This window comes from Nicotiana tabacum, chromosome 24, assembly GCF_000715075.1.
Source record: "Nicotiana tabacum cultivar K326 chromosome 24, ASM71507v2, whole genome shotgun sequence".
NCBI lineage: Eukaryota > Viridiplantae > Streptophyta > Magnoliopsida > Solanales > Solanaceae > Nicotiana > Nicotiana tabacum.
This window is the reverse complement of record NC_134103.1, coordinates 101,115,910-101,140,181: the sequence shown is the minus strand read 5'-3', so window position 1 is coordinate 101,140,181 and position 24,272 is coordinate 101,115,910. Positions and strand designations below refer to the sequence as shown.

Here is a 24,272-nt window from a genome sequence, read left to right as displayed (position 1 = left end):
CGCAGACCTTACCCCTATCCTGGGGTAGAGAGGATGTTTCCGATAGACCCTCGGCTCCCTCCCTTCAAAAACTCCCCACCTTGCTCTTGGATGACGAACTCATAACTTCTTGACTAAAAGTGGAGGTGCTTGCTGTTATTCAATTATTCCATGAATAGTTAATTCATTATGAAGTCTTGCTTTTTTAAAAGAAAGAAAGAGCACAATTACTTTTAGTTACTTTTGCTAAAGCACGGACTCAGCTAGCATATAGTCTGAGCATTCTTGTTCATATTACTTTTAGCATTGAACAGGTAAAACTAAGACTATTTTAAGATAGAAACATTAATCTTCTCCAAATTCTTGATTATTTTGTGGTTGCCTGTTTGGCTTTGCAGCTTTCAGAAATGGAGATTGGCTTAGCAGTTGGAGGTGCATTTCTATCTTCAGCTTTGAATGTTCTCTTTGAAAGGCTTGCTCCTCAGGGTGAGCTGCTCAAGATGTTTCAGAGGCAAAAGCATGATTTTCATCTCTTAGAGAAGCTAAGGAGGACTTTGTGTGGTTTCCGGGCTGTGCTAAGTGATGCAGAGAATAAGCAGGCATCAAATCCAGACGTGAGTCAGTGGCTTAATGAACTTCGGGATGTTGTGGACAATGCTGAAAACTTAATGGAAAAAATCAATTATGAAGTTCTGAGAGTTAAGGTGGAAAGTCAGCATCAAAATCATGCAGAAACAAGCAAGCAGCAAGTAAGTAACCTCAACTTGTCCTTGAGTGATGGATTTTTTCTTAACATAAAGGAGAAGTTGGAAGGCACCACTGAAACATTGGAGGAGTTGGAAAAGCAAATTGGTAGGCTTGGCCTAAAGGACTATCTTGTTTCTGTTAAACAAGAATCTAGAGTACCTTCAACATCTTTGGTTGATGAATCTGATATCTTTGGTAGGCAGAATGAAATAGAGACTTTGGTTGACCGTTTATTGTCTGTTGATGCCGATGGAAAAAAGTATAGTGTAATTCCTATTGTTGGAAAGGCGGGGGTTGGCAAGACAACACTTGCTAAAGCTGTTTACAATAATGAGAAGGTGAAAGTCCATTTTGATTTGAAAGCTTGGTTCTGTGTGTCTGAACCATATGATGCTTCTAGAATAACAAAAGGATTACTTCAAGAAATTGGTTCATCCAACTTAATGGTTGATAACAATCTTAATCAGCTTCAAATCAAATTGAAGGAAAGCTTAAAAGGAAAAAAGTTTCTTATTGTTTTAGATGATATTTGGAATGACAAGTACACCGAGTGGGATGACTTGAGAATTCCTTTTGCACAAGGAGAAATTGGAAGTAAGATCATTGTGACGACACGTAAGGAGAGTGTTGCCGAGATGATGGTTAGTCGGCCAATTATCATGGAGATTCTTTCTAGCGAATTCTCTTGGCCTTTATTCAAAAGACATGCATTTGAAAATAGAGATCCCAAGGAACATCCAGAACTTGAAGAGGTAGGAAAACAAATTGCAAAAAAGTGCAAAGGTTTGCCTTTAGCACTAAAGACACTTGCTGGTTTGTTACGGTCCAAATCAAAGATTGAAGAGTGGAGACGCATTTTGAGAAGTGAAATATGGGAACTGCCAGACAAAATCATATTACCAGAATTGATGTTGAGCTACAATGATCTCCCTGTGCATTTGAAGCAATGCTTTTCCTACTGTGCAATATTTCCGAAAGATTATCCATTTCGGAAAAAACAAGTCATTCAGTTGTGGATTGCTAATGGTCTAGTACAGGGGTTGCAAAATAATGAAACAATTGAAGATTTAGGCAACCAATACTTTCTCGAGTTGCGATCAAGATCATTGTTTGAAAGGGTCCCAAGGTCTTCTCAAGGGAACACCGAGAAATTCTTAATGCATGACCTTGTCAATGATTTGGCGCAAGTTACATCTTCAAAACTTTGCATCAATTTGGAAGATAACAAAGGATCTGGTATGTTGGGAAGATGTCGACACCTATCATATTCAATGGGATATGGTGACTTTGAGAAATTGAAGCCCCTCGAAAAATTGGGCCAGCTGAGGACATTGCTTCCAATCTACAGTATCGAGCCATTTATTCCATTTTCTCTAAGCAAGAGGGTGTTGCATAATATATTGTCAAGACTAACATCCTTAAGGGCACTCTCATTGTCTGGTTATGACATCAAAGAGTTGCCGAATGACTTGTTCATCAAAATAAAACTCCTAAGATTTTTGGACCTTTCTCGGACATTGATAAAGCAGTTACCAGATTCAATTTGTGTACTCTATAACTTAGAGACACTTCTCTTGTCATGTTGTCAAAATCTTGTGGAGTTACCGATGCAAATGCCAAAATTGATCAATTTGCGCCACCTTGATATTAGCGGTACTCCTTGCTTGAAGAAGCCGCAACATCTGAGCAAGTTGAAAAGGATCCGTGTGTTATTGGGAGTTGAATTTTTTCTTGGTGGTAGCAGTGGTTCGAGAATGGAAGATTTGGGTGAACTACATAACTTGTATGGATCTCTATCAATTCGACAGTTGGAAAATGTGGCGGATAGAAGGGAAGCTTTGAAGGCAAACATGAGAGGAAAGGAACATATTGAAAAGTTATCATTGGAGTGGAGTGTAAGTATTGCGGACAGAACAGAAAATGAAAGAGACATACTTGATGAGCTACATCCAAATCTAAATATTAAAGAACTCAAGATCACTGGATATAGACGGACAAACTTTCCAAATTGGCTAGCTGATTATTCATTTTCTAAGCTGGTGGAATTGTCTCTAAGCAACTGCGAGGACTGTTATTCCTTGCCAGCATTAGGACAACTTCCTTCTTTAAAATTCCTTGCAATTCGAGGGATGTGTCGAATAACAGATGTGACTGACGAATTCTATGGTAATTCGTCCTCCAAAAAGCCTTTTAACTCTCTAGAGCGACTTGAATTTGCAGAGATGTTGGAGTGGAAGCAGTGGCATGTACTAGGGATTGGAGAGTTTCCTATACTTGAGAATCTTTCAATTAAAAATTGCCCCAAGTTGATTGGAAGGTTGCATGAAAATCTTTGTTCTCTGACAAGTTTGACAATTTTAAATTGTCCTGAACTCAATCTGGAGGCACCTATCCAACTTTCAAGTCTAAAAAAGTTTAAAGTTATAGGTTCTCCTAAGGTTGGAGTTCTTTTTGATGATGCTGAACTGTTTTTGTCTCAACTTCAGGAAATGAAACAGATAGTTGAATTAGATATTTACAATTGTCAGTCTCTTACCTCCTTGCCTTTTAGCAGTATGCCAAATACCTTGAAGGAAATAAAGATAAATTATTGTGGGAAATTGAAATTGGAGTCATCAGTTGGTGATATAATTTCTATAGGAAGTAACATGTTTCTGGAAAGATTGCAACTGATAGGATGTGATTCTATAAATGAGTTGGTCACACAAGCACGCTATTTGAGTGTATTTAGTTGCCCCCGCCTTACAAAGTTTCTGGTTCCCAACGGGACTGAAGATCTCATAATTTTTAACTGTGAGAATCTTGAAATACTTTCGATGGCTCAAACGTTGTCATTGCGTACTTTGAATATTAGCAACTGCGAGAAGCTTAAGTCGCTGCCAGAACATATGCAGGAACTCCTTCCATCTCTTAAGGAACTGAAACTGATTAGTTGTCCAGAAATAGAGTCCTTTCCTGAAGGAGGATTGCCCTTCAGTTTAGAAGTCCTTGAGATCTTCTATTGCAAGAAACTGGTGAATGGGCGAAAGGAGTGGAGTTTACAGAGATTCCCCTATCTCAGAGAGTTACGCATAGACCATGATGGTAGTGACGAAGAGATTCCTGCTGATGAAAATTGGGAGTTGCCTTGCTCTATTCGAACTCTTTGGATGGACAATATGAAAACATTAAGCAGCCAAGTTCTCAAAAGCCTCACCTCTCTTGAATATCTATCTACTGTGAATTTACCTCAAATTCAGTCATTGTTGGAAGAAGGGCTTCCCTCATCTCTTTCTGAGCTTAGATTAAATGACCATGACGAGCTCCATTCACTACCTACCGAAGGTTTTCGACGCCTCACCTCGCTTCAACGTCTATATCTTTACCACTGCGATCAACTCAAATCTATTCCAGAATCAGCGCTGCCCTCCTCCCTATCTGAGCTGACCATCTTGAATTGCCGTAATCTCCAATCTCTTCAAGTGAAAAGAAAGCCTTCCTTCCTCTCTCTGCTGCCTATCTGTCGTTGCGGTAATAATCTCCAACCTCTTCCAGAATCAGCGCTGCCCTCCTCCCTCTCTAAGCTGGTCATCGATGATTGCCCTAAACTCCAATCTCTTCCAGTAAAAGGGATGCCCTCTTCCATCTCTGCACTATGGATTCGCAACTGCCCATTGCTCAAACCAAGTCTAGAATTTGAGGAGGAGGATTACTGGCCAAATATTGCTCAAATTCCCACCATAAAAATCGACGAGGAATATCTGTAATGTAATGATTATAACGAGTGGTGCTCTGATAAATGTAAGTTATTCTTTCTCTTTTTTACCTCAGCATCTTTTTATTTTTGGTCACTTCTATTGGCTTGTTTGTTAATTCTTTTCCTTTTGTTATATCTTGTTGAGCAGTGTGGGGCTTATATTGCCACTATAAAGCCGAGGAATCATCTTCAGGTCAAGATTAATTGTGATGTTAGATGAGAAAAATAGGTACTTTTCTTTTGTTTGGAATTTGACAGTACTACTGCTCTTCATCAGTCTGAGAAGCAAATACCATGCAATGTTTATACAGAAATTTCTTCCCATGTCAAATTCGAACATCCATTAAAATGACTATCATTTTCTAGTATCAACTATATCATCCAGGGCTCGTAACTACCAGCACTGCTTCTTTGTCCAAAGTAAAGTAGGCCTGCAATTTTGTGATAGCTAAGTGTGACATTAAGCTCTACGTTTTTCACAGTTTATACATTGCTCTGAATAATTCTTTGGTTATAAGGATTAGTCGGCATATGGATTTGATATATGCATGTTACTAGACTACCTTATAAGGACCCATTTTTTCAGTTATATATGTATGTTGAGAAAAATCATCTGTAGAATTGTATAATGGCAAATTAAGAACAACTTTTCTTTTTTCTTCTATTTTATCAGGATTTTGACAACAGCATGATCAGTCACTTTGCTCTATTTTGAGAGTGATTTGGGAACTATACAATCTCATTTTCTCTTGGAAGGCTTTTTCAGCTTTTAGCTGAAGTTTACCATTGATGGTCATATACTGCTCAAACTGCGTCTTGAAATTGAGTAAATGGACGAGTGGCCGGTGATTGCTCAATCCCCCCCACTCGGTTGATAATGAACTCATATAGCGAGCAAGATAAATAAGTGATTCTCCAAAAAATGGTGCCTATTAATTTTCAAGGCTTCTCTTGGCTTGTTTATTAATTGCTTGTCTTTTCTAATATTCTAAGACTGCTATGCATCATTTATTTCTGTTGCAAAAATTATTAGTCCCTTCATTCCCCTATTTATAGTCTCCCGTCACTTCCTGTATAACATGAATGGTTGTTTTGACAGGCAAGCTGGTACGGACTTTTTTTCAATTCCACCCTAATTACTCCAACAAGGCAAATCTATAGTCATTATTACTCAAAGTTAAGGCAATTTAGTTATATACCCTTATTTAAGTAATGCAATCAAATAGATTTCTAAATGTGATGCCAAAACCTTCAACAAAATACAAAAAGACGAAAGGAGGTTCATACTAGTCTACTTTGTCAGGATGAGTGTGTGTCATTCAATTGAATGCTTTTCATCGTAAAATTATACTGTGCAAGTAGGCCAAAAAGATTTAATGTTTAATTAGTATATAAACTCATGAATCCCCTTAACATAATGAAAGCTTTTAGGAGCGGAAGTGGAAAGCCCATAACAAAAAAAAGATTGTATATCTCTCTTGCTTTGGCTCATTTTGTCTGAACTCTAAATTTAACATTAATTGTATGCAATACTCATTATTCGAACTCTAAAGTGACAACTGACACCACAAAAAAGGCACGCAATACTTCCATGAACATGTTGATTGTATCAGTTCAGATGGTACGGAAAAAATTCTTTTAGAAATAAAAGACATTCAACTTGAAAGGAATAGTACCAATAGTTAATCCCTGACCTTCAATTTCCTTTATGACATATAGCAAGAACTAATAAAATACTACAAAAATTGAATTGAAAGAAACTACTAACTGTCAGTAATAAATCTTCTGAACTCATCTAACGTTGCAGTAATAGTTGAGAGATGTTTAGCAGTGACTGTATCAGAGAGCGTCTTATGAACACTGGCTAATGTTGGTTCGAATGTATATGGCAAAGAACTAATTGCATTGCCTTTATCCAAAACTGCAGCTATTTTATACTCATTCATCTTAGAATCATACTCGTACAGTTCATCATATTGTTCATCATATTGTTCCAAGATACGATTTACAAGGAAAAGCACTTGTTTACTGTCGAAACAGACTGGAAAACAATAATTATAGCCGTCCAAACCCGTAATGAAGTTGGCCACAGTGTGAGAAACTCTCCAATTATTGCTTAGGTAATCGTAAGCAGAAATGACTACAAATTCCTCGAAGGTGCAAATAAGGGTAAGTAAAACTTGCACCACCCCTAACCATTTATCGTAAATGAAATCATGAGTATGGTTGATGAAGTCAGGGAAGTTAAGAATTATAGCCTCTTTTCTCTTTGTATTAAAGGCAAGAATACGACGGTCACATGTGAGCCAATGCAAGGAATCATGCACGTAAACAGGTCTACTACCGGCAACCAAATAGCTGAAAGTATTGCCCAATTTTAACTTCATTCTTGATCGGAATTCATGCCACACGCCGCCTGATCCCTCCGATGAAAATACCTGAAATCTATACCCTTCTTCTTTAGCCAGTTTCCCAACTCTTACCAACTTATATTGATCTGAAGTAGGATAGTCAACAACAAAGCCTGTATCACCAATTGTATGCTTATATTTTTTGGACTTTGGGTGTGGAATCAATTGGTGTGCCCCAGTTATAGGATTGAAAACGCAGAAACTCCGAACTTGATGAAAGTTAAGGAGAAGTAGACCCTTGCATGAGGCTAAAACCTCAACCTGAACAGGTAAAGTCGTCTTATAATGATTGGCCCGGATAGAGTTTATGGAAATTTTATGGAAGTTCTTGGATACTCTGTCTGATGAATAGATGAGTATAGAGATGATCTTTTGATGTTGGAACAACCACGTTTGAGAAAATTTAGGATCAGAAATCCTAGTATTAAAGTTCTTGCATAGAACTTTACATTGAATTGCAAACTTCAAAGGCAAGTGGGAGATGATCTCCACAACTAAATCTTCATTCAGGTCCATATATAAGATTCTGTTGCGTTGTGTTGCTCTGCTATGAATATCTCAATAGCGTTACCCACCTTGATTTGTTCTTTCTGTTTTCTGAGTCTATAAATAAGGAGGCATCAAATATTTAACCTAAAACGTCTCATGTCCTCTTTTCAGAGTACCAAAGGGATTAGGAAGATTTCGTAAGGACGATCAATTAATAGAAGGGTAAAAATATTTTTGGATTAAAGTTATATAGAGAAAAAATTTAGTTGGAATACTATTTTTATTAGGTTATATGTTTTATCATAAATTTTTTACATATAATTATTCGAAAATCAATTAAAATAGGCTGTATGACAACTAGGTAACCAAGATTCAAATTTCTGAGGCGGCAAAACAAATCATCATCTAGATTTCTTTCCATTTGTTCGAGTCATTGTGCACACAGTTATTTTATCAAAATGCTAAAGATTTATATTCTAAACAAGGATTTATATCCTAATTGTCATACAGCCTATTTTAATTGATTTTCGAATAATTATATGTAAAAAATTTATGATAAAACATATAACCTAATAAAAATAGTATTCCAACTAAAAAATTTCTCTATATAACTTTAATCAAAAAATCTTTTTACCCTTCTATTAATTGATCGTCCTTACGGAATCTTCCTAATCCCTTTGGGACTCTGAAAAGAGAGTATGATACGTTTTAGGTTAAATATTAATATCGTACTTTACTTTGAGGAGGTGAAGCTCTTTATAAAACTAGGCAAATCCTAGAAATTACATTACATGTTCACTTCTCTCTAGAGTCCATTTCTCCTAAGGTTACTAGACTAAAGAAAATTATTTATGAAAGTCACTTTACTTTGTTTTGTAATCGCAAAGTCATTATACTTTGCATATTGTAACTCAAAAGTCACTCAACACTTTTACGGCATATTAAACATTATTTTTCATATTTCTTTTTAACTGAATCATTTAAAAAATCAAAAACATCCATTTAAACAGACTCAATCCGCTCTATGGTCCAAGCTATTTTTTCTATTTTTTATACAAAAATATAAATATTACTATACAATAGTTATATTGAATGTATACATTGGTTTAAATAAAATATTAAATAAGTTGGATTAGAAATAATCTTATGGTAGCATTATCTTTACTATAAGTCAAAATTTCAAGCATAAATAATTTTTTACATTTTTTCTTCAACCTTTTTATTTTCTTCCACTCCAACGCTACTAATTTTCTTGTTTCACTTCAAATTTAACGCCTCTAGTTTTTTAAGATTAATTTATTATTCTCTATATAATACTTTGCTTAAACCAATGTATACATTCAATATAACTATATTGAGAACCAAAATGATACATTATAGCAAAGTAATATTTACGTTTTTTATTATACAAAATAAGAGAAAGTAGATCGAGTCATGGAACAGGTTGAGTGACGGTTTAAATGGGTAATTTTAATTTTTTAAATGACTGGACATAAAAAAAATATGAAAAATACTATTTAAAATGCCCTAAAAGTGCTGAGTGACTTTTGAGTTACAATGTGCTGTTAAGTTGAGAAGTTGAGCTATACAAGGAGAAATTGACAGTGAAAACCCTAGAATTTAGGAGAGAAGAAATCCGACTCATTTATTACTCTCAGAATTTACAACAACAACAACCCAGTATAATCCCACTAGTGGGGTTTGTGGAGGATAGTGTGTACACAAACCTTACCCCTACCCTGGGGTAGAGAGACTGTTTCCAAATGACCATCGGCATCCTTCCCTCCAAGAACTCCCCACCTTGCTCTTGGGGTGACTCGAACTCACAACCTCTTGGTTGGAAGTGGAGGGTGCTTACCATCAGAGCAACCCACCTTGTCTAATTTACATTTTCAAAATGAGTCTCTGTTATTCTAGAGTGTTCTCTTCATTTATATACAAATAACTAATTAAGTAATACATGGGCTAAAGTGCAAGATTGTGAAACTTTGTGTTGGGTCATGGAGTGGGTTGCCTGGTGCTTGGGCCTGGATTATATTGCAGAGTTGGGCTATGGTTAACACCCCCCCCCCCAAGCTGGAGGGTGGAAACACCCCAAGCTTGCCCAAAATCGTGTGGTGAAGGGGGCCATATAAGGCCTTGGTCATGATGTCTGCCAGTTGGTCAGAACTGTGAACAAATTGGAGAGACACCAGCCCAGAAGATAAGTAGTCGTGAACATAGTGACAGTCCACCTCTATATGCTTTGTGCGCTCATAAAAAACCGGGTTCTTTGCAACGTGTAAGGCAACTTGGCTGTCACAAAATATAGGGACATGGGTAGTAATAGAAAGGGCAAGGTCATTGAGGAGTCGAACCAGCCAAGATATCTCAGCCACCACCTGCCTCAAGGCCCTATACTCAGCTTCTGCAGAGGAGAGAGAGATAGTAGGTTGTTTCTTGCTTTTCCAAGATATAGGGCATCCACCAAGAGTAATTAAATACCTGTAACTGACCTCCTAGAAAAAGCACGTGTAGCCTAGTCAGAATCAGCAAAGGCAATAAGAGATAGATCAGGTGAATTACTCAACAAAATTTCTTGAGTTGGGGCAGGCATTAAGTATCTCAAAACATGTAATCCAGCTAGCATATGAGGGACCCTGGGAGATTGTAAGAACTAACTTAAATGCTGGACAGAATAGGCAATGTCAGGCCTGGTGTGTTGCAAAAAATTTAACTTCCCAACTAATCTTCTGTAAAGGCTGGGATCTGGAAGGAGATCACCATGATCAATAGACAATTTGATTGAGGGATCTAGAGGAGTGGCAACAGGAGATAAATGAGAACAGTTGAATTCATCTAATAAATCTGAAGTATACTTGTATTGATGCATGACATAACCATCAGGGTAAGAAGAGACTTCGAGGCCCAGAAAATAGTGGACCAACCCCCGTCTTTGATCTTGAATTGGTCATCCAAAAACTGTTTCAATGTTGTCATTTCAGCAATATCAGCACCAGCTAAGAGGATATCATCAATATAGACCACCAATATGACCAAAGAATCACCAGAAGACTTAGTAAATACTGAGTAATCATTTTTGCTAGCAATGTAGCCTTTGGATCAGACAGTTTAGAAAACCACTGCCTGAAAGCCTGCTTAAGACCATATAAAGACTTCCGGAGCCTACAAACCATAGGAGAGGCAGGAGCAGCAGAAGAAGAAGAAATCTGAAGACCATGAGGTATCCTCATGTACACCTCCTCATGTAGATCACCATGGAGGAAGGCATTATTGACATCAAGATGGAAAACAGTCCAATGTCTTTTAACAGCAAGAGAAAGGAGACATTTGACAGTAGTAAGCTTGACAACATGAGAGAAGGTCTCAGTGTAATCAATGCCTTCCTTTTGAGTGTCACCCCTAATAACAAGTCTTGCCTTATACCTCTCAATAGAACCATCAGATTTCTGCTTGATTTGTATACCCACTTGCAGGGGATAGCTTTCTTATGAGAAGGTAGAGGGACAATGACAAAATCATTCAAGAAGAAGAAGAAGAAAAAGAAGAAGAAAAAGAAGAAGAAGAAGAAGAAGAAGAAGAACTAGGAGATAAAGAAACAGGTGCAGGGAAAGGAGAAGTAACAGATGAATTAGGAGTAGAAGTATCAGTGAAATCAGATGTAGGGGAAGGAAAGGTGGAGGAAGGTGGGAGATGATAAGGAAATATGTGTTCATGGAAGAAGACATCTCTAGAGAAAAGGATAGAATAAGAAGATAGATTGAGAAGTTTGTAACCCTTCTTGCCACAGGAGTACCCCAGAAAAACACAAGGAATGGATCTAGGCTGAAGTTTATCTCTACCTTGCTTAGGGATGGTAGCATAGCATAGGCAACCAAAAGACTTCAAGTGATCATAGGAAGGGGATATCCATATAATTTTTCAAAAGGGGAAAGGTTTTGAAGTACAGTAGAGGGCAACCTATTGATTAGATAAGTGGATGTGAGGACACAGTCGCTCCAGTACTTAAGGGGAAGTTTTGATTGATATACGAGGGCCCTAAAGACTTCCAAAAGACTTCAAGTGATCATAGGAAGGGGGATATCCATATAATTTTTCAAAAGGGGAAAGGTTTTGAAGTACAGTAGAGGGCAACCTATTGATTAGATAAGTGGATGTGAGGACACAGTCGCTCCAGTACTTAAGGGGAAGTTTTGATTGATATACGAGGGCCCTAAAGACTTCCAAAAGATGTTTGTATTTTCTTTCAATCACTCCATTTTGTTGAGGAGTGTGAGGAATGGTAGTTTGATGGAAAATACCATTTTCAGAAAAGAACTGTTGTGCCTCAGAACTGCTTCCCAGCTCATAACTATTATCAGAACTAAGACTCTGCATAGTAGAATTGAAATGAACCTTTACCATTGTAATAAAAGCCTTAAGCATAGAAAGTGCATTATTTTTGCATGATAAAAGGTGGGTCCAAGTGACCCTGGTGAAATCATCAAATAAGGTCAAAAAATACCTGAACCCATTATAGGTCTGAGTATTATAAGGATCCCATATGTTAATATGGACAAGTTGAAAAGGAGTAGATTAATGAATTAAACTGTCAGGAAAAGGCAACCTTTGTTGTCTTGCCATTGGGCACACTTCACAGAAGAAAGTTTGTTTAGATGATACCTTGCTAGATAAAAAAGGAATTGATCTCATTGTAATAAATGGTATATGACCCAATCTTTAGTGCCAAAACAAATCAATTTTATTAATATCAGGGGAATTACAAATGTTACAATGAATAGCAGAATCAGGCAGAACACTAAAAGATGGACTAGAAGCATTACATTAAACAGAACTAGAAATGGAAATAGGAATTGAACCAACAGACAAAGTATAAGATGTCACAGCTGGATGCAAGAAATATAATCCACTTATAGCTTTACCAATTTTCAGTGGCCTCCTCAGAGAATGGCCCTATAAAATGTAGGCAGAAATGATAAGAGTTGCAATGCATTTGAACTGAACAAGAAGTTTATGAATGGATATTAGATTGAAATGGAAAGAAGGAACTAACAGAACATTATGTAAAATCATATCTGGCTTGAGTTGTACAGAACCAGTAGATATGACTTTTACTTTGTATCCATTAGGTAGGGTTATTAAAAAGGTGTGGTGAGTGGTGTTAAGTTGTTTAGAAGATGTTTGTGAGGTGTCATATCGTTGGTTGCACCTGAATCTAGAATCCAAGGGTTTGAACCTAGATGTGACACTACACATGCATGAAATGCAGTAGAATGGACTTGAGGATGATTAAACACACTTGCAAAATGAGCAAACCCAATGTTCTTTGAACTTGTGATTCAGGGTGCATAACAGGAGGATGCATCTATTGGAAGAGGGTCATGAGATGCTCATATTATTCTTTGTTGAACCCACGACCATTGTTCTCAAAAGACTGCCCATTCGAATAAGATGTGTGTTGGATAGAACCTTCAGACTGAACATAAGCAGCAGACCATTTGGATTTGGTGAACTTAAAATCAGGAGGAAATCCATGAAATTTGTAACATTTCTCAATTGTGTGGCCAGTCTTTCTGCAATATTTGCAGGACAATTGAGAGGAGGAATCAGATCCTCTCTTTTGTTCAAACTGAAACCTTTGAGTGAAACTCCTAGCAGGGGGTTGCACAGGGTTGCTATGAATAGGACTGCTATAAGCATTGAATGAGGCAGACTCATTTGAAAAACTGGGAATAGGAGCTGAGGTTTCCTTCTATTTTTCATCATGTTGGAGCATGGAATAGGCTTTACTCAATGATGGAAGTGTTGGCATCATGAGAATGTTGCTCTTACAAGTAGAATATGATTCATTTAAGCCACTAAGGAATTGGTATATTTTTTGTTGTTCTATAAATTTTGGTAATGCCCCACATATACACACTGGTCCTACATAAGCAATGTTAAGTTCATCCCAAAGTCCCCTGAGTTTTGTAAAATAGGTGGCAATGTCTAAAGACCCTTGGGAAGCAGCACTGATTTTCCTTTGTAATTGAATGTACTTTGAACCATTTGATGTCCCAAATTTATATCAGCCCAAATATCCTTGGCAGTGTCAAAACACATTACACTATTTGCTATGTCATTAGATAGGGAATTTGTTATCCATGCAATGACCATGTCGTTGCACCTTTCCCAAAATGAATAATAAGGTGAGTCAAATTCAAGTTTGGGAATTCTACTAGTTATAAGCCCTAATTTATTCTTAGCACAGAGGGCAGTGAGCATATTTTTACGCCAAATGAAAAAACCACTCTCATCGAAAGGGGGAGAAACTATATGCGTACCAGGACTGTCTGATGGATGTACATAGAATGGGTGAGATGGAGGTATAGTGAAATCATCAAAACCATCTAACACAGGGGAGGAACTAACTTCTGGACTACCCATGAATAACCTTAGATATGCAAAGTCCCAAAATAGGAATACCGATACAATCAAATAGCACTAATAACTCACATAAGTGATGAAAGAAAGATTACCGTCCCTCTTTGCAACCTAAAGAAGGTAAGGCCTTGAAAAGGAAAAAATATCGACCAAAAACAGCAAGTATGAGAGAAACCTGGAGATATCAGTAGGACACCGGAGAATCACTATACAATTCTCAATAGACGATAAACACCGTTGAGAAAAACACTGCAACCCAAAAACTCGACGGTCGATGCGTAAAAACAGATGAAGCTCGACGATGTGAAATCCTCCATGAAAGTCTATGAGGGTACCATCGATCGAAAGAACAGATCGAAGTTCATCGATTCCATGGCTTTGATACCATGTTAAGTTGAGAAATCGAGCTATGCAAGGAGAAATTGACAATGAAAACCCTAGAATTTAGGAGAGAAGAAATCGGACTCGTTTATTACGCTGAGAATTTACATTGTCAAAATGAGTCTCTGTTATTCTACAGTGTTCTCTTCATTTATATACAAACAACTAATTAAGTAATACATGGGCTAAAGTGCAAGATTGTGAAACTTTGTGTTGGGTCATGGAGTGGGCTGCCCGGTGCTTGGGCCTGGACTATATTGCAGTGTTGGACTGCTTAACATGTACAAAGTATAATGATTTTCCAGTTACAAAACAAATTAAAGTGACTTTCATAAATAATTTCTATTAGTTCAAAATGGACCCTTTCTCTCTGCATTTAACAGCTTGAAGGATAATAAACAAGACAGCAATCAGTTGTGTTGCTTTGTTGTTACTGCACCTTGAAAATGAACAGACAACAGAATTACAGAGAGGACATATCTACTCAAGGATGAGATGTTATTCAAATTCGAAAGTAGAGTCGCTTTGCTGAAACTCTGTTAAGCAGACCTATAATAACCCATTATAAGCAAAACAAAATATCTTTTCCCAGACTAATGTAACCCCTTTCGAGTTGAGGTTAATTTCAATGCAGGGATAAAAATTAAAACAAAAGAGAAGAAGCTAGAATTGGAATTGCATCTCCGGGGCATATCCAAGGGCTTCAAGATGAGCAGCCATAGCTTTGTTCATCGGTGGTGGACCACACCTCAGTATCTGCACGTTTAACATGAAATCAGAGCTCGAAAGAAACGTATGATACTAGAATCGGTAGGTTTTAGCAACTTGGGAGATACAATGTAATACCTTAATGTCAGCTGCAGGTGCAGGGCAATGAGTCTGGATCATTTCCTCGGAAACAAATCCAACACCACCACTCCATACTTCTGGAGGCTATTGATATATTAAGAGAACGATTAGATTAGATCATTTAATTCATTACGTAGGATGTACAAACAGGTCTACTTGCAAGAGAAATATACCTTTAACAAGGAGCAATTCGGAAAGACACTAAAGAAGAAAGAAATCACCTTCACTAAAAGCTCAATATTTTTATCTTTTTCCCTAAGAAGCAAGCTCAACTTTTTTATTTTTGGTTTTGTGTGTGCGTGGGGGGGGGGGGGGGGGTTCCTAAGTTCTTTACCATATATCTTACAGGTAGAAGTATGGCATTTCCCCAACTATCCTACAACCTGTTTGTCACCTTTTACCTGATTCTTTTAGCATACTACCATATCGACATTGAACCCTATCTTGTTTGGAACACCAAAACCAGAAAGTTAAAGAGAAAAAGAAAATTACTGTTGGTTGAAAGTTCTTATAATAATTTAAGTAGATCGATTGAAAAATGTTGTTAGCATCGCTCAGTTGAAGAGTTCATTGAATATAACAAGTTAAATATGTTACACTTCCTTAATGAGACATAAGAATAAAGTTAAAGTGCCTCCACTGGTCGAGATTTTAAGTACAACTTTTCGAACCAGTCATGTTAGATCAAATTGTCATTTTTGTTTCTACAAAATCAGTAAAGAGATGCACGAAAATAATTTGACAGTTTTGGAGATTTTAAAAATATCACTACAAACTACAGTAATTGAACTAGTTATCACAATACACACAACATGTCAGAGAAGAAAATTTTGCAAGATATACAGAACAGTCAATTAAACAAAATCATAATTAGTATAGGCATAAGGAGAAAAAAGCCTATAGGCACCTCATATTACAAATCAAAAATATAGAACTAACCTGATTCAAAACGTAATAAGCTTTGAAACGGTCAGGATAGTTAGCAGCAAGGCCCTCCAACTCTTCCTGCAGGCCAAGTAAGAGAAATTAAGGTGCGGACACTCAGTAGTTTCAAGCTATATGCCTTTCCATAGAAAAAAAATACTACGCTTGATCTTAGCCAAAAGGTCAAGAAAGGTAACCCCCAGAAATAAATACTGATTAGCACTATATATATATATATATATATATATTCATATATTCATTAATACTTTTATTTTATTTTGGCATGATAATGATATGAGTTAAGCTTAAAGAAAGAAGTGAGAATTCATATTGCCGACCCCAATTTGTTTGGGACTGAGGCGTAGTTGTTGTTGTCTAACCATTATGCAGGAATGGGCATATTAACATTGAGCTTGAGACACATATCTACTCCCTGGGTTCCCCAAATAGTTCCTTAAAAAATAGAACTTTGGCATCCCCCGTGTAACCAGAAAAGTTGATAATGCATTTAGAAAAGGATCATCACATAAAAGGATCACCATGAAGGTAAAGTTCAATAACGAATTGGGAGAAGGGGGAAAGTAATAAAGATTAGACTGTGAAAGTGCAAATGAGTTTAACACTTCTAAGCAGTCAAAGGCTGTATAACATAACTACAGATTTTTATGAGAAGGTAACATTTATAACATAACTACAGATTACTTAGACATGATCCATACATGTGGGAATGTATTTCTTTAAAATGATTTACTTTTATAAGTAAAGGTAAAGTCGATCTGAACGGAGCAACCCCAGAAGGTAGTACAGGAATAACTTTTACTAATACAACAAAAATAGGCCAAGAAGAAAGGTTGGATCCTCTAGAGAAGGTACTTATCTATAAAAAAACGAAAACTTTAGAATAAAACTTAAATGCTTTACAACTTCAGCACAACTCACTGTAACTTGATTTTATGTGTTTCTTAAGTCAAAGATGCTCTAAGCCATTTTATAAGTTGAACTACCTAACAAAACACAGTTGCCACTCGAGTTTCAAAAATAAAAATCAGACATTATTTTTCCCCTCATCTCTAAAGCACAGTTCAGCAAAGGGCTAAAATAAGCACATATTTTACAGATCAAGCACCTTGCGCCTTTTAACTCAAATAGGAAAATCCACCCAAAATAAAAAGGGAAAATTCAAAATGAGATGAACAATAAGCCTACTGTTCAATACATTTTAATTGCAGCAACTATAACAGGAGATCAGTCAAGGGCATAGTTAAAATTCGTTCAAACATTCAAGTAACATGTACGAACTTCAATTGAATGACATAAAGATAAAAAATATGTACCTTTAGAAGAATATCTTCATAAGTAACATTAGCATATATTAGGTGCACCTTCGTCTTGTCCGTAGGATTTTCAAGAATAACCCTAGCAACCTGGCCGGAAACAGAAAGAAGAAGTAACCTACATCAAACTCAAAATCTTTTGGTCCACTACATTCTTTATCACAAAAGTGAAAGACAAACTATTTGATTAAAGCAGTAAAGTAACCATAATTAACCAGAAAAAGGAATGGAATAACACATCAACCAACGTAAAGCAGTAAAGTAACCATAATTAACCAGAAAAAGGAATGGAATAACACATCAACCAACGGAACAAACCTGGAACATTGGGGTAATGCCAGAGCCTCCGGCAAGCATTCCAAATGCTCTTACTTGGCCAGGCTGGTACTTGAATCGGCCCTATTTATGAACGGACATTGATGTGTCAATCCTCAAAAGATAAAGCTCTTCGTTTTTAGCATCAAGAATCCAATACCAACTGAAATTAAGCAAAGTTGGATTTCTCCTCCATCTAAATTTCAGATATGGAAGAAGAAAAACCATAACACATAGAATGGCGAAATTTGGCAAGATATCTTTCTTTTTTTTATAACCGCGGTGTCCGGGCCAGCTTGCGCACCTCGACTAATTCTACGGGTTACTTGCTACTTCTACCAGCAACCCGTACCGGGTAACTCTATCCGCTAAGGCTTGAATAGATGGGGAGAAATCACCTAGTATTTTTTGAAAATTTGGCAAGATATCTTTTTTTAAATTAGTTGAAGTCTGGAAAAATATCTAACCAAGCAATACGCCAAAAGAATAACTTATTGGATACATCACGAGAATGCGACATTTTTCTCTTTAATTCTTCTATTTCATTTTCTAAGTCGTCTGGATAGTAATTCAAAAGTTTAACAAACTTGGAATTGCTGAAAAGGAGAAACAAACTAAAGAGACATAGCTACTCTTCTGAGACAAGAACAGATGACCAATAAGTAACACCGCAGAAATATCTTTTAAGCAAAACGAAAACTACCTTGGGTCCCTTCACTGCCATATAATCACCAACACGCATTTCCCGGAAATGATGAGACATCCTTCCTTGGGGATACATCTGTGCATTCATAAAGTACAGACCATCAAAATCAACAATATGTTATAGAAAAATGCCGATACAGATATAATAATGCAAGAACAAAATAAACATACTACCGAAGTTTTACCTTTATAACTAATTCAAAATGTCCAATGTCAGAGTCCAAAGTAGTTGGCGTGTATGGTTTAACAACCTCTTCACCTTGACTATCTTTGCCCCTGATTGATTGAGTATGAAGTAAGTAACCAAATGTTTTCTAAATATCAATAGCAGAAATTGATTGTAACAAAGACCAAAGACTACTGGTTTGCGGGAAAAGTTCAATCAACCAAACCTGCAACTAATATGTTGTCCAATGGGTAGGCCCAACACAGAAGTGGGTGTTGGAAGTTCAAATTTGAATTTTGCCACATTATGGCTAAGTTGTGTGCGCTTAACAAGCTTAAATTCCTTGAATTCTTCAGGATTTAAACATACTGTTAAGACAACATAATACCATCAGTCAGTATAACCAAGATCAAAAGCATAGTCTAAAGAAAGACAGGGCACAGATTCATTAGTGACTTGAGAAAGTAAACTAAATCAGCACATTTCCTAACCTCTTAAGACTAAGATAAATCACACGGCATCCACTTGTTCTATAGCATTTGAAAATTTTAACTTGATTAGATAAGTTGGAGTACTCGGAGCGACATCGAGATTTTGGGTACTGTAGACGCATACGAGTGGGGGAGGTTATAGGGGCTATGCGCAGGATGAGTAGGGGTAGAGCGATCGGGCCGGACGAGATCCCGGTGGAATTTTGGAAGAGTGTGGGTAAGGCGGGCTTGGAATGGCTTTCTAGGTTTTTTAACGTCATTTTTAGGACGAAAAAGATGCCTGAAGAGTGGAGGTGAAGTACGATGATTCCGTTGTACAAGAACAAGGGGATGTCCAAAACTGCAACAACTATAGGGGTATCAAGTTGTTAAGCCATACGATGAAAGTGTGGGAGAGGGTGATCGAAGGGAGGATGAGGAGGAGTGTGTCCATTTCCGAGAACCAGTTTGGTTTCATGCCGGGACGGCCGACTACTGAGGCCATTCACTTTGTGAGGAGATTGATGGAGCAGTATAGGGCGACGAAGAAGGACTTGCATATGGTGTTCATTGACCTAGAGAAAGCCTATGACAGTCCCGAGAGAGGTTCTATGGAGATGTTTGGAGGCTAAAGGAGTGCATGTAGCGTATATTAGAGTGATTCAGGACATGTATGATGGAGTTAAGACACGGGTTAGGACAGCAGGAAAAGACTCTGAATACTTTTCGGTTGAGATAGGGTTGCATCAGGGATCAGCACTTAGCCCGTTTTTGTTTTCCTTAGCAATGGATGCATTGACGCGACATATTCAAGGAGAGGTGCATTGATGCTTGTTATTTGCGGATGACATAGTCCTGATTGATGAGACGCGAGGTGGTGTTAACGAGAGGCTGGAGGTCTGGAGACATACTCTGGAGTCTAAGGGTTTCAAGTTAAGCAGGACCAAGACAGAATACTTAGAGTGCAAGTTTAGCGGTGTTACCCAGGAGGCGAACGGGTATGTGAGGCTTGATACGCAAGTGATTCCCAGAAGATAGAGTTTCAAGTATTTGGGTCCATAATTCAGAAGGATGGGAAGATTGATGAGGATATCACACACCGTATCGGAGCAGGGTGGAGGAAGTGGAGGCTCGCTTCCGGTGTTTTGTGCGATAAAAATGTGTCGTTGAGACTTAAGGGTCAATTCTACAAGGTAGTGGTTAGACCGACTATGTTGTATGTTGGCCAGTCAAGAACTCCCATGTCCAGCAGATGAAAGTAGCTAAAATGAGGATGTTGAGATGGATGTGTGGGCATACTAGGTTGGATAGAATTAGGAATGAAGTTATTCGGGACAAGGTGGGAGTGGCCCCTGTGGAGGAAAAGATGTGTGAGGCGAGGTTGAGATGGTTCGGGCATGTTAAAGGAGAAGCACATATGCCCCAGTCAGGAGGTGTGAGAGGTTAGCCTTGGGGGGTAAGAGGAGGGGTAGAGGTAAGCCAAAAAAGTCTTGGGGAGAGATGATCAGGAAGGACATGGCGCAACTTGAGCTAACCGAGGACATGACCCTGGATAGAAGGGTGTGGAGGTTGAAGATTAGGGTAGAAGGTTAGTAGGTAGTCGTACGTTTTCCTTTGTCTTCCCTGGTTCGATAGTATTAGTGTTAGTACGGTACCCTTTTATCCTTAGTCTGCTATTATCGCATTTCTTGTTATGTTATTACCTGCCATCGGTACTTCCGTAGTTTGCTAGCAGTGCTTCGTTCATATTCTCATTTGCTACCTTGGATTTAGTTCTCTAAATATATTGTCTTGCTATTACTTGTTATTGGTACTTCTCTGCTATCTCCGATTTAGTTTTCTAATTATATTGCCTTGCTATTACTTGCTATTAAGGCTTCTTTCACCTTCTTTAGCCGAGGGTCTATCGGAAACAGTCTCTCTGCCCTTCCAGAGTGGGGGTAAGACTACGTAAATCCTACCCTCCCCAGACCCCACTTGTGGGATTACACTAGGTTGTTGTTGTTGTTGATTAGTTAAATGAATAACCACAATGGCAGATATAGCTTGTTACAGCGGAGCAGGCGCACCCACTGAATTCCTCTTGAACTATTTATGTAAAACTGACAATTTCTTAATACACACACACAAACACCAAGTGCAAACCAATTGCCACAAAATAGTAGCTATAACAACGACAACAATTATGACTCAGTCCCAAATATGTAGTGGTCGGCTATTGGATCTTCACTGACCGTGGTTATCCAATTAAATTCGTATCAGGCGCCATGAATTAGTAGCTATGCGATTACTAATTTAAGACCATAAAACTTCTTTCTCCTAAATAATAAGCATGCATAAGCGTAATTAACAGTTTTCTTATTTTTTATTACACTATGCTATAATAGCAGGTAACTAAGTTAAAAATCAGACCTTTAGACTTCTTAGAAGAGAAGTAAAAATAGGCAGTAGCACCAGCAGCAACAATAGCAACAGCAACCCCAACAATCAATTGAGCTTCAGGTCTTTCCAGAAACTCCATTTCAAGAGGAAAAAAACCTGATCTTTAGACAAATAGTAAAGAAAAAAAGGATCAATTAGTACTAAATAGTACATCAGTCACTGCTCAACTGACATTTCAAATTCCAATAAAGGAACCCCATTTCAAAACATACTGAATCTTGATGTAAAAAGAAAAAAGTAAGGGGGTTTGAATCAATTAGCAAAATGGGAAATTCTTACCAGAAAAAAGGAATCTTGAATTACAGTGAGATGGAGCTGTAGTTAAAATGAAAAAAATTAGAAATAAAAGAACAGACAACAAGAGTAGATCATAGTAGTAAGAAGAAGTAGGTGAAGACGAGATGTGGGATCTTTAGGTATTGGTTGTTCTCACCTACCACTGCCACTGTCCCCAACCTTCAGCCGTCGCCCCTTGTTTTCTCATCAAACCAGTGTCCCATTGATTTTATTCAGTGTATATATTTGACATTTACTCCAACAATTTCAAGTTTGACTGGGCACCAATTATTTAATAAGAAGATAGAAATGTATTTTTACTCAACTATGATATTGTTATGACTATAAAATAAAAGCATAAAATTAAATTATTTTTAAATATAAAAAGATATACTTTTTAGAACAGACTAAATAAAAGTAGAAATTCTACTAGTTCAATTGATTGGTTATTTAAACTTTCACTTTGCATGGTTTGATTCCCCTTGTAACCCTCTCTTTCATTTTTCTTTTCGTTAAAAGAATTTAAAAATAAATAAATATATATTGTTATTTGTTATTTTATTTGTTAATAATAAAGATAAAACATAGAATTTAAGAACTCAATGAAAAACCTTGAAGTAAAATCTGTTAGTATATGTTTAATAAGTTATTTAGATATCTACATTTAGGGTGTGTTTGGTACGAGTATTTTTTAATTTTCTCATGTTTGGTTGGATTAAATATTTTAGAAAATATTTTTCTCATGAACTCATTGGAGGAAAATATTTTCTCTATCAAAAGAATGAAAACAATTTCCAAAATTCTTCTTCAACTTTCCTCACCCTATTCTCCATCCCCACCAAACCTCATCCCCCACACACCCATAACCCACCCCACTCCTACCCCTACCCCATCATACCTAACAACAAAAAGTACTTTCTTTTCGTGACGTAAAAAATATATTTTCTTTCATTTCAATAAAATGATGTAATAAAAAATATTTTCTTTCATTTCAACAAAATGATGTAGTGTCTTTCATTTCAACAAAAAAAGTATTTTCTTTTCATGATGTAGAAAAAGTATTTTCTTTCGTTTCAACAAAAAAGTAGTTTGTTTTTATGTTGTAGAAAAAGTATTTTCTTTTATTTCAACAAAATGAGTATTTTCTTTTTATAATGTAGAAAAAGTATTTTCTCTCATTTTGACAAAATGAGTACTTTTTCATGTTGTATAAAGAATACTTTTTTTTCAACCAAAAAAATAATATTTTCTTTTTAGTTATGTAGCACGTGAAAGCAAGAATTCAACTAAAAAACTTTTTTACTGAGTACTGAAAAGGAGTATCATTTACTTTTGGGCTTCCGATTTAGATTTTTTTTTATAGACTTTTCTGTCGAACAAGATTGCAAAAACTTCTATTTTAGAAGGTCTTTGGAGATTAATGGATTTCAGATGTGGCTTGAAATGTGGACTCTTGATTTTAGGCCAGACCATGATTCTCCTATTGTCCCACTATGGGTTTTGCTACCTCAACTTCCTTTTCACTACCACACATGGCATTATGTTAAGCAGATTTGGGAACCAGTGGGAAAACCTTTATCTATGGATGTTGCCACTTTTGGCAGAACTATACCTAGTACAACCAAGGTGAGAGTTGAGATTGATCTCACAAAACCACAGTTAACTAGTGTTTATGTAGGCCACGAAGAGGACACAAATCCTTTGAAGGGATTTACTCAGAATATTGAAAAATGAACATGTCCCAAAATATTGTAAGACATTCTCTAGTCCAATGTAGAGCTGCAATTAAGAAAAAACATCAGGGGAAAAAAGAAGATATGACTAAAGTTGAGCAGACTCAAGTGAGCAAGCAATCTGGTGAGGAAAATGAGCAAACTAATATGATCTCTGAAAAGAAGGATGACCAGCCTGATAACAATAAACATGAAAATGAAAGAAAGAGTTTAAAGGAAACAGAGAAGATAAAGAACTGCAATTTCAAAAAAAAAAAATCAAGAACGGGAAAAACTAGGTAAATGAGCATCTACAGCATCACGTGGAGGATATTACACCAATATCCGGAACTGAAGCTATAAAATCAAATGACAACATTGACAAGGATAAGACTAAGTGAAATGATTTCCAGCAACAATCGGATGAAAAAGTTGGGCAAACCTCAGGAGCTGATGCTACAAAGGTATTAACCGATAAGGTTAATCCAGAATTGGGGTCAATAATAGACAAAGGCAAGTTCATTGAGGGAATCAGCAATTCTGGTACTAGTGCTCATAGAGGTCAAACCAACAGTATGATAATTACATGCCAGGAATCAAATGATCAACAAATCGTTTGTGATCCTAAGAGGTCGTCAATCAATATCCATAATTCTTTTCAAATTTTGGATGAAGAACAAGAAGAGCAAAACCAAAGCTCTAAGATTGAAACTCAACATAAACAGTCTCAAATCTTAGAGATTAATTCTGAAGGGACCAAGAAAGATACCAACACCAGTACTCATGTGAACCAAGACAGTAAAGAAGGAGATCAAAAAATACAGAATACTGACAATTCAAAGGAAGATGATGCTACTGCTCATCAATTAGGCAAAACTTTTTCTCTACCACCAGACCTGGAACTACACGATGT

General features: G+C 37.0%; 3 protein-coding genes and 1 long non-coding RNA gene across 9 annotated transcripts; 1 reads left to right on the top strand and 3 right to left on the bottom strand.

Annotated features, from left to right (window-relative positions):
• Positions 1 to 206: 206 nt before the first annotated feature.
• Positions 207 to 5,501, top strand: LOC107809199 (putative disease resistance RPP13-like protein 1). 2 transcript variants are annotated; one of them, XR_012706491.1, is made up of 4 exons: positions 207 to 293; positions 378 to 4,506; positions 4,611 to 4,691; positions 5,136 to 5,501. XR_012706491.1 is itself a non-coding variant. In XM_075247123.1 (3 exons), exon 2 carries the CDS (start codon positions 387 to 389, stop codon positions 4,470 to 4,472), a length of 4,086 nt encoding a protein of 1,361 aa, XP_075103224.1. In that variant the 5' UTR covers positions 207 to 293; positions 378 to 386; the 3' UTR covers positions 4,473 to 4,506; positions 4,611 to 4,829. The 2 variants fall into 2 exon arrangements, 1 of the variants encoding a protein (XP_075103224.1); XM_075247123.1 differs by lacking the exon at positions 5,136 to 5,501 and having other exon boundaries at positions 4,611 to 4,829.
• A 724-nt stretch (positions 5,502 to 6,225) lies between these two features.
• Positions 6,226 to 7,389, bottom strand: LOC142178350 (putative F-box protein At1g20795). Its single transcript, XM_075247685.1, has one exon. The coding sequence runs from the start codon at positions 7,387 to 7,389 to the stop codon at positions 6,226 to 6,228; it is 1,164 nt and encodes a 387-aa protein (XP_075103786.1).
• A 4,691-nt stretch (positions 7,390 to 12,080) lies between these two features.
• LOC142177965 (uncharacterized) lies at positions 12,081 to 14,099 on the bottom strand. Its single transcript, XR_012706490.1, has 2 exons — positions 13,961 to 14,099; positions 12,081 to 12,315 (listed from the first exon to the last, which is right to left on the bottom strand). It is a non-coding gene; the product is annotated as an uncharacterized LOC142177965 (long non-coding RNA).
• Positions 14,100 to 14,538: 439 nt separating this feature from the next.
• On the bottom strand, positions 14,539 to 21,922 carry LOC107809197 (NADH--cytochrome b5 reductase 1-like). 5 transcript variants are annotated; one of them, XM_016633786.2, is made up of 11 exons: positions 21,805 to 21,922; positions 21,651 to 21,686; positions 21,342 to 21,472; positions 18,686 to 18,827; positions 18,479 to 18,569; positions 18,292 to 18,369; positions 17,592 to 17,672; positions 17,274 to 17,363; positions 15,955 to 16,020; positions 15,013 to 15,099; positions 14,539 to 14,922 (listed from the first exon to the last, which is right to left on the bottom strand). In XM_016633786.2, exons 3-11 carry the CDS (start codon positions 21,448 to 21,450, stop codon positions 14,830 to 14,832), a joined length of 837 nt encoding a protein of 278 aa, XP_016489272.1. In that variant the 5' UTR covers positions 21,451 to 21,472; positions 21,651 to 21,686; positions 21,805 to 21,922; the 3' UTR covers positions 14,539 to 14,829. The 5 variants fall into 5 exon arrangements, with proteins under 5 accessions (XP_016489272.1, XP_016489274.1, XP_016489276.1 ...); XM_016633788.2 differs by having other exon boundaries at positions 21,809 to 21,919; XM_016633790.2 differs by having other exon boundaries at positions 21,342 to 21,467; positions 21,805 to 21,917.
• Positions 21,923 to 24,272: the final 2,350 nt, after the last annotated feature.

Coding starts and splice junctions, on each gene's coding strand:
- LOC107809199 (XM_075247123.1), top strand. CDS start 387: ATGGAGATTGGCTTAGCAGTTGGAGGTGCATTTCTATCTTCAGCTTTG.
- LOC142178350 (XM_075247685.1), bottom strand. CDS start 7,389: ATGGACCTGAATGAAGATTTAGTTGTGGAGATCATCTCCCACTTGCCT.
- LOC107809197 (XM_016633786.2), bottom strand. CDS start 21,450: ATGGAGTTTCTGGAAAGACCTGAAGCTCAATTGATTGTTGGGGTTGCT. Junction 18,370..18,478: donor ATTTTGAATTAGTTATAAAG/GTAAAACTTCGG, acceptor ATGAATGCACAG/ATGTATCCCCAAGGAAGGAT. Junction 14,923..15,012: donor CACCTGCAGCTGACATTAAG/GTATTACATTGT, acceptor TTAAACGTGCAG/ATACTGAGGTGTGGTCCACC.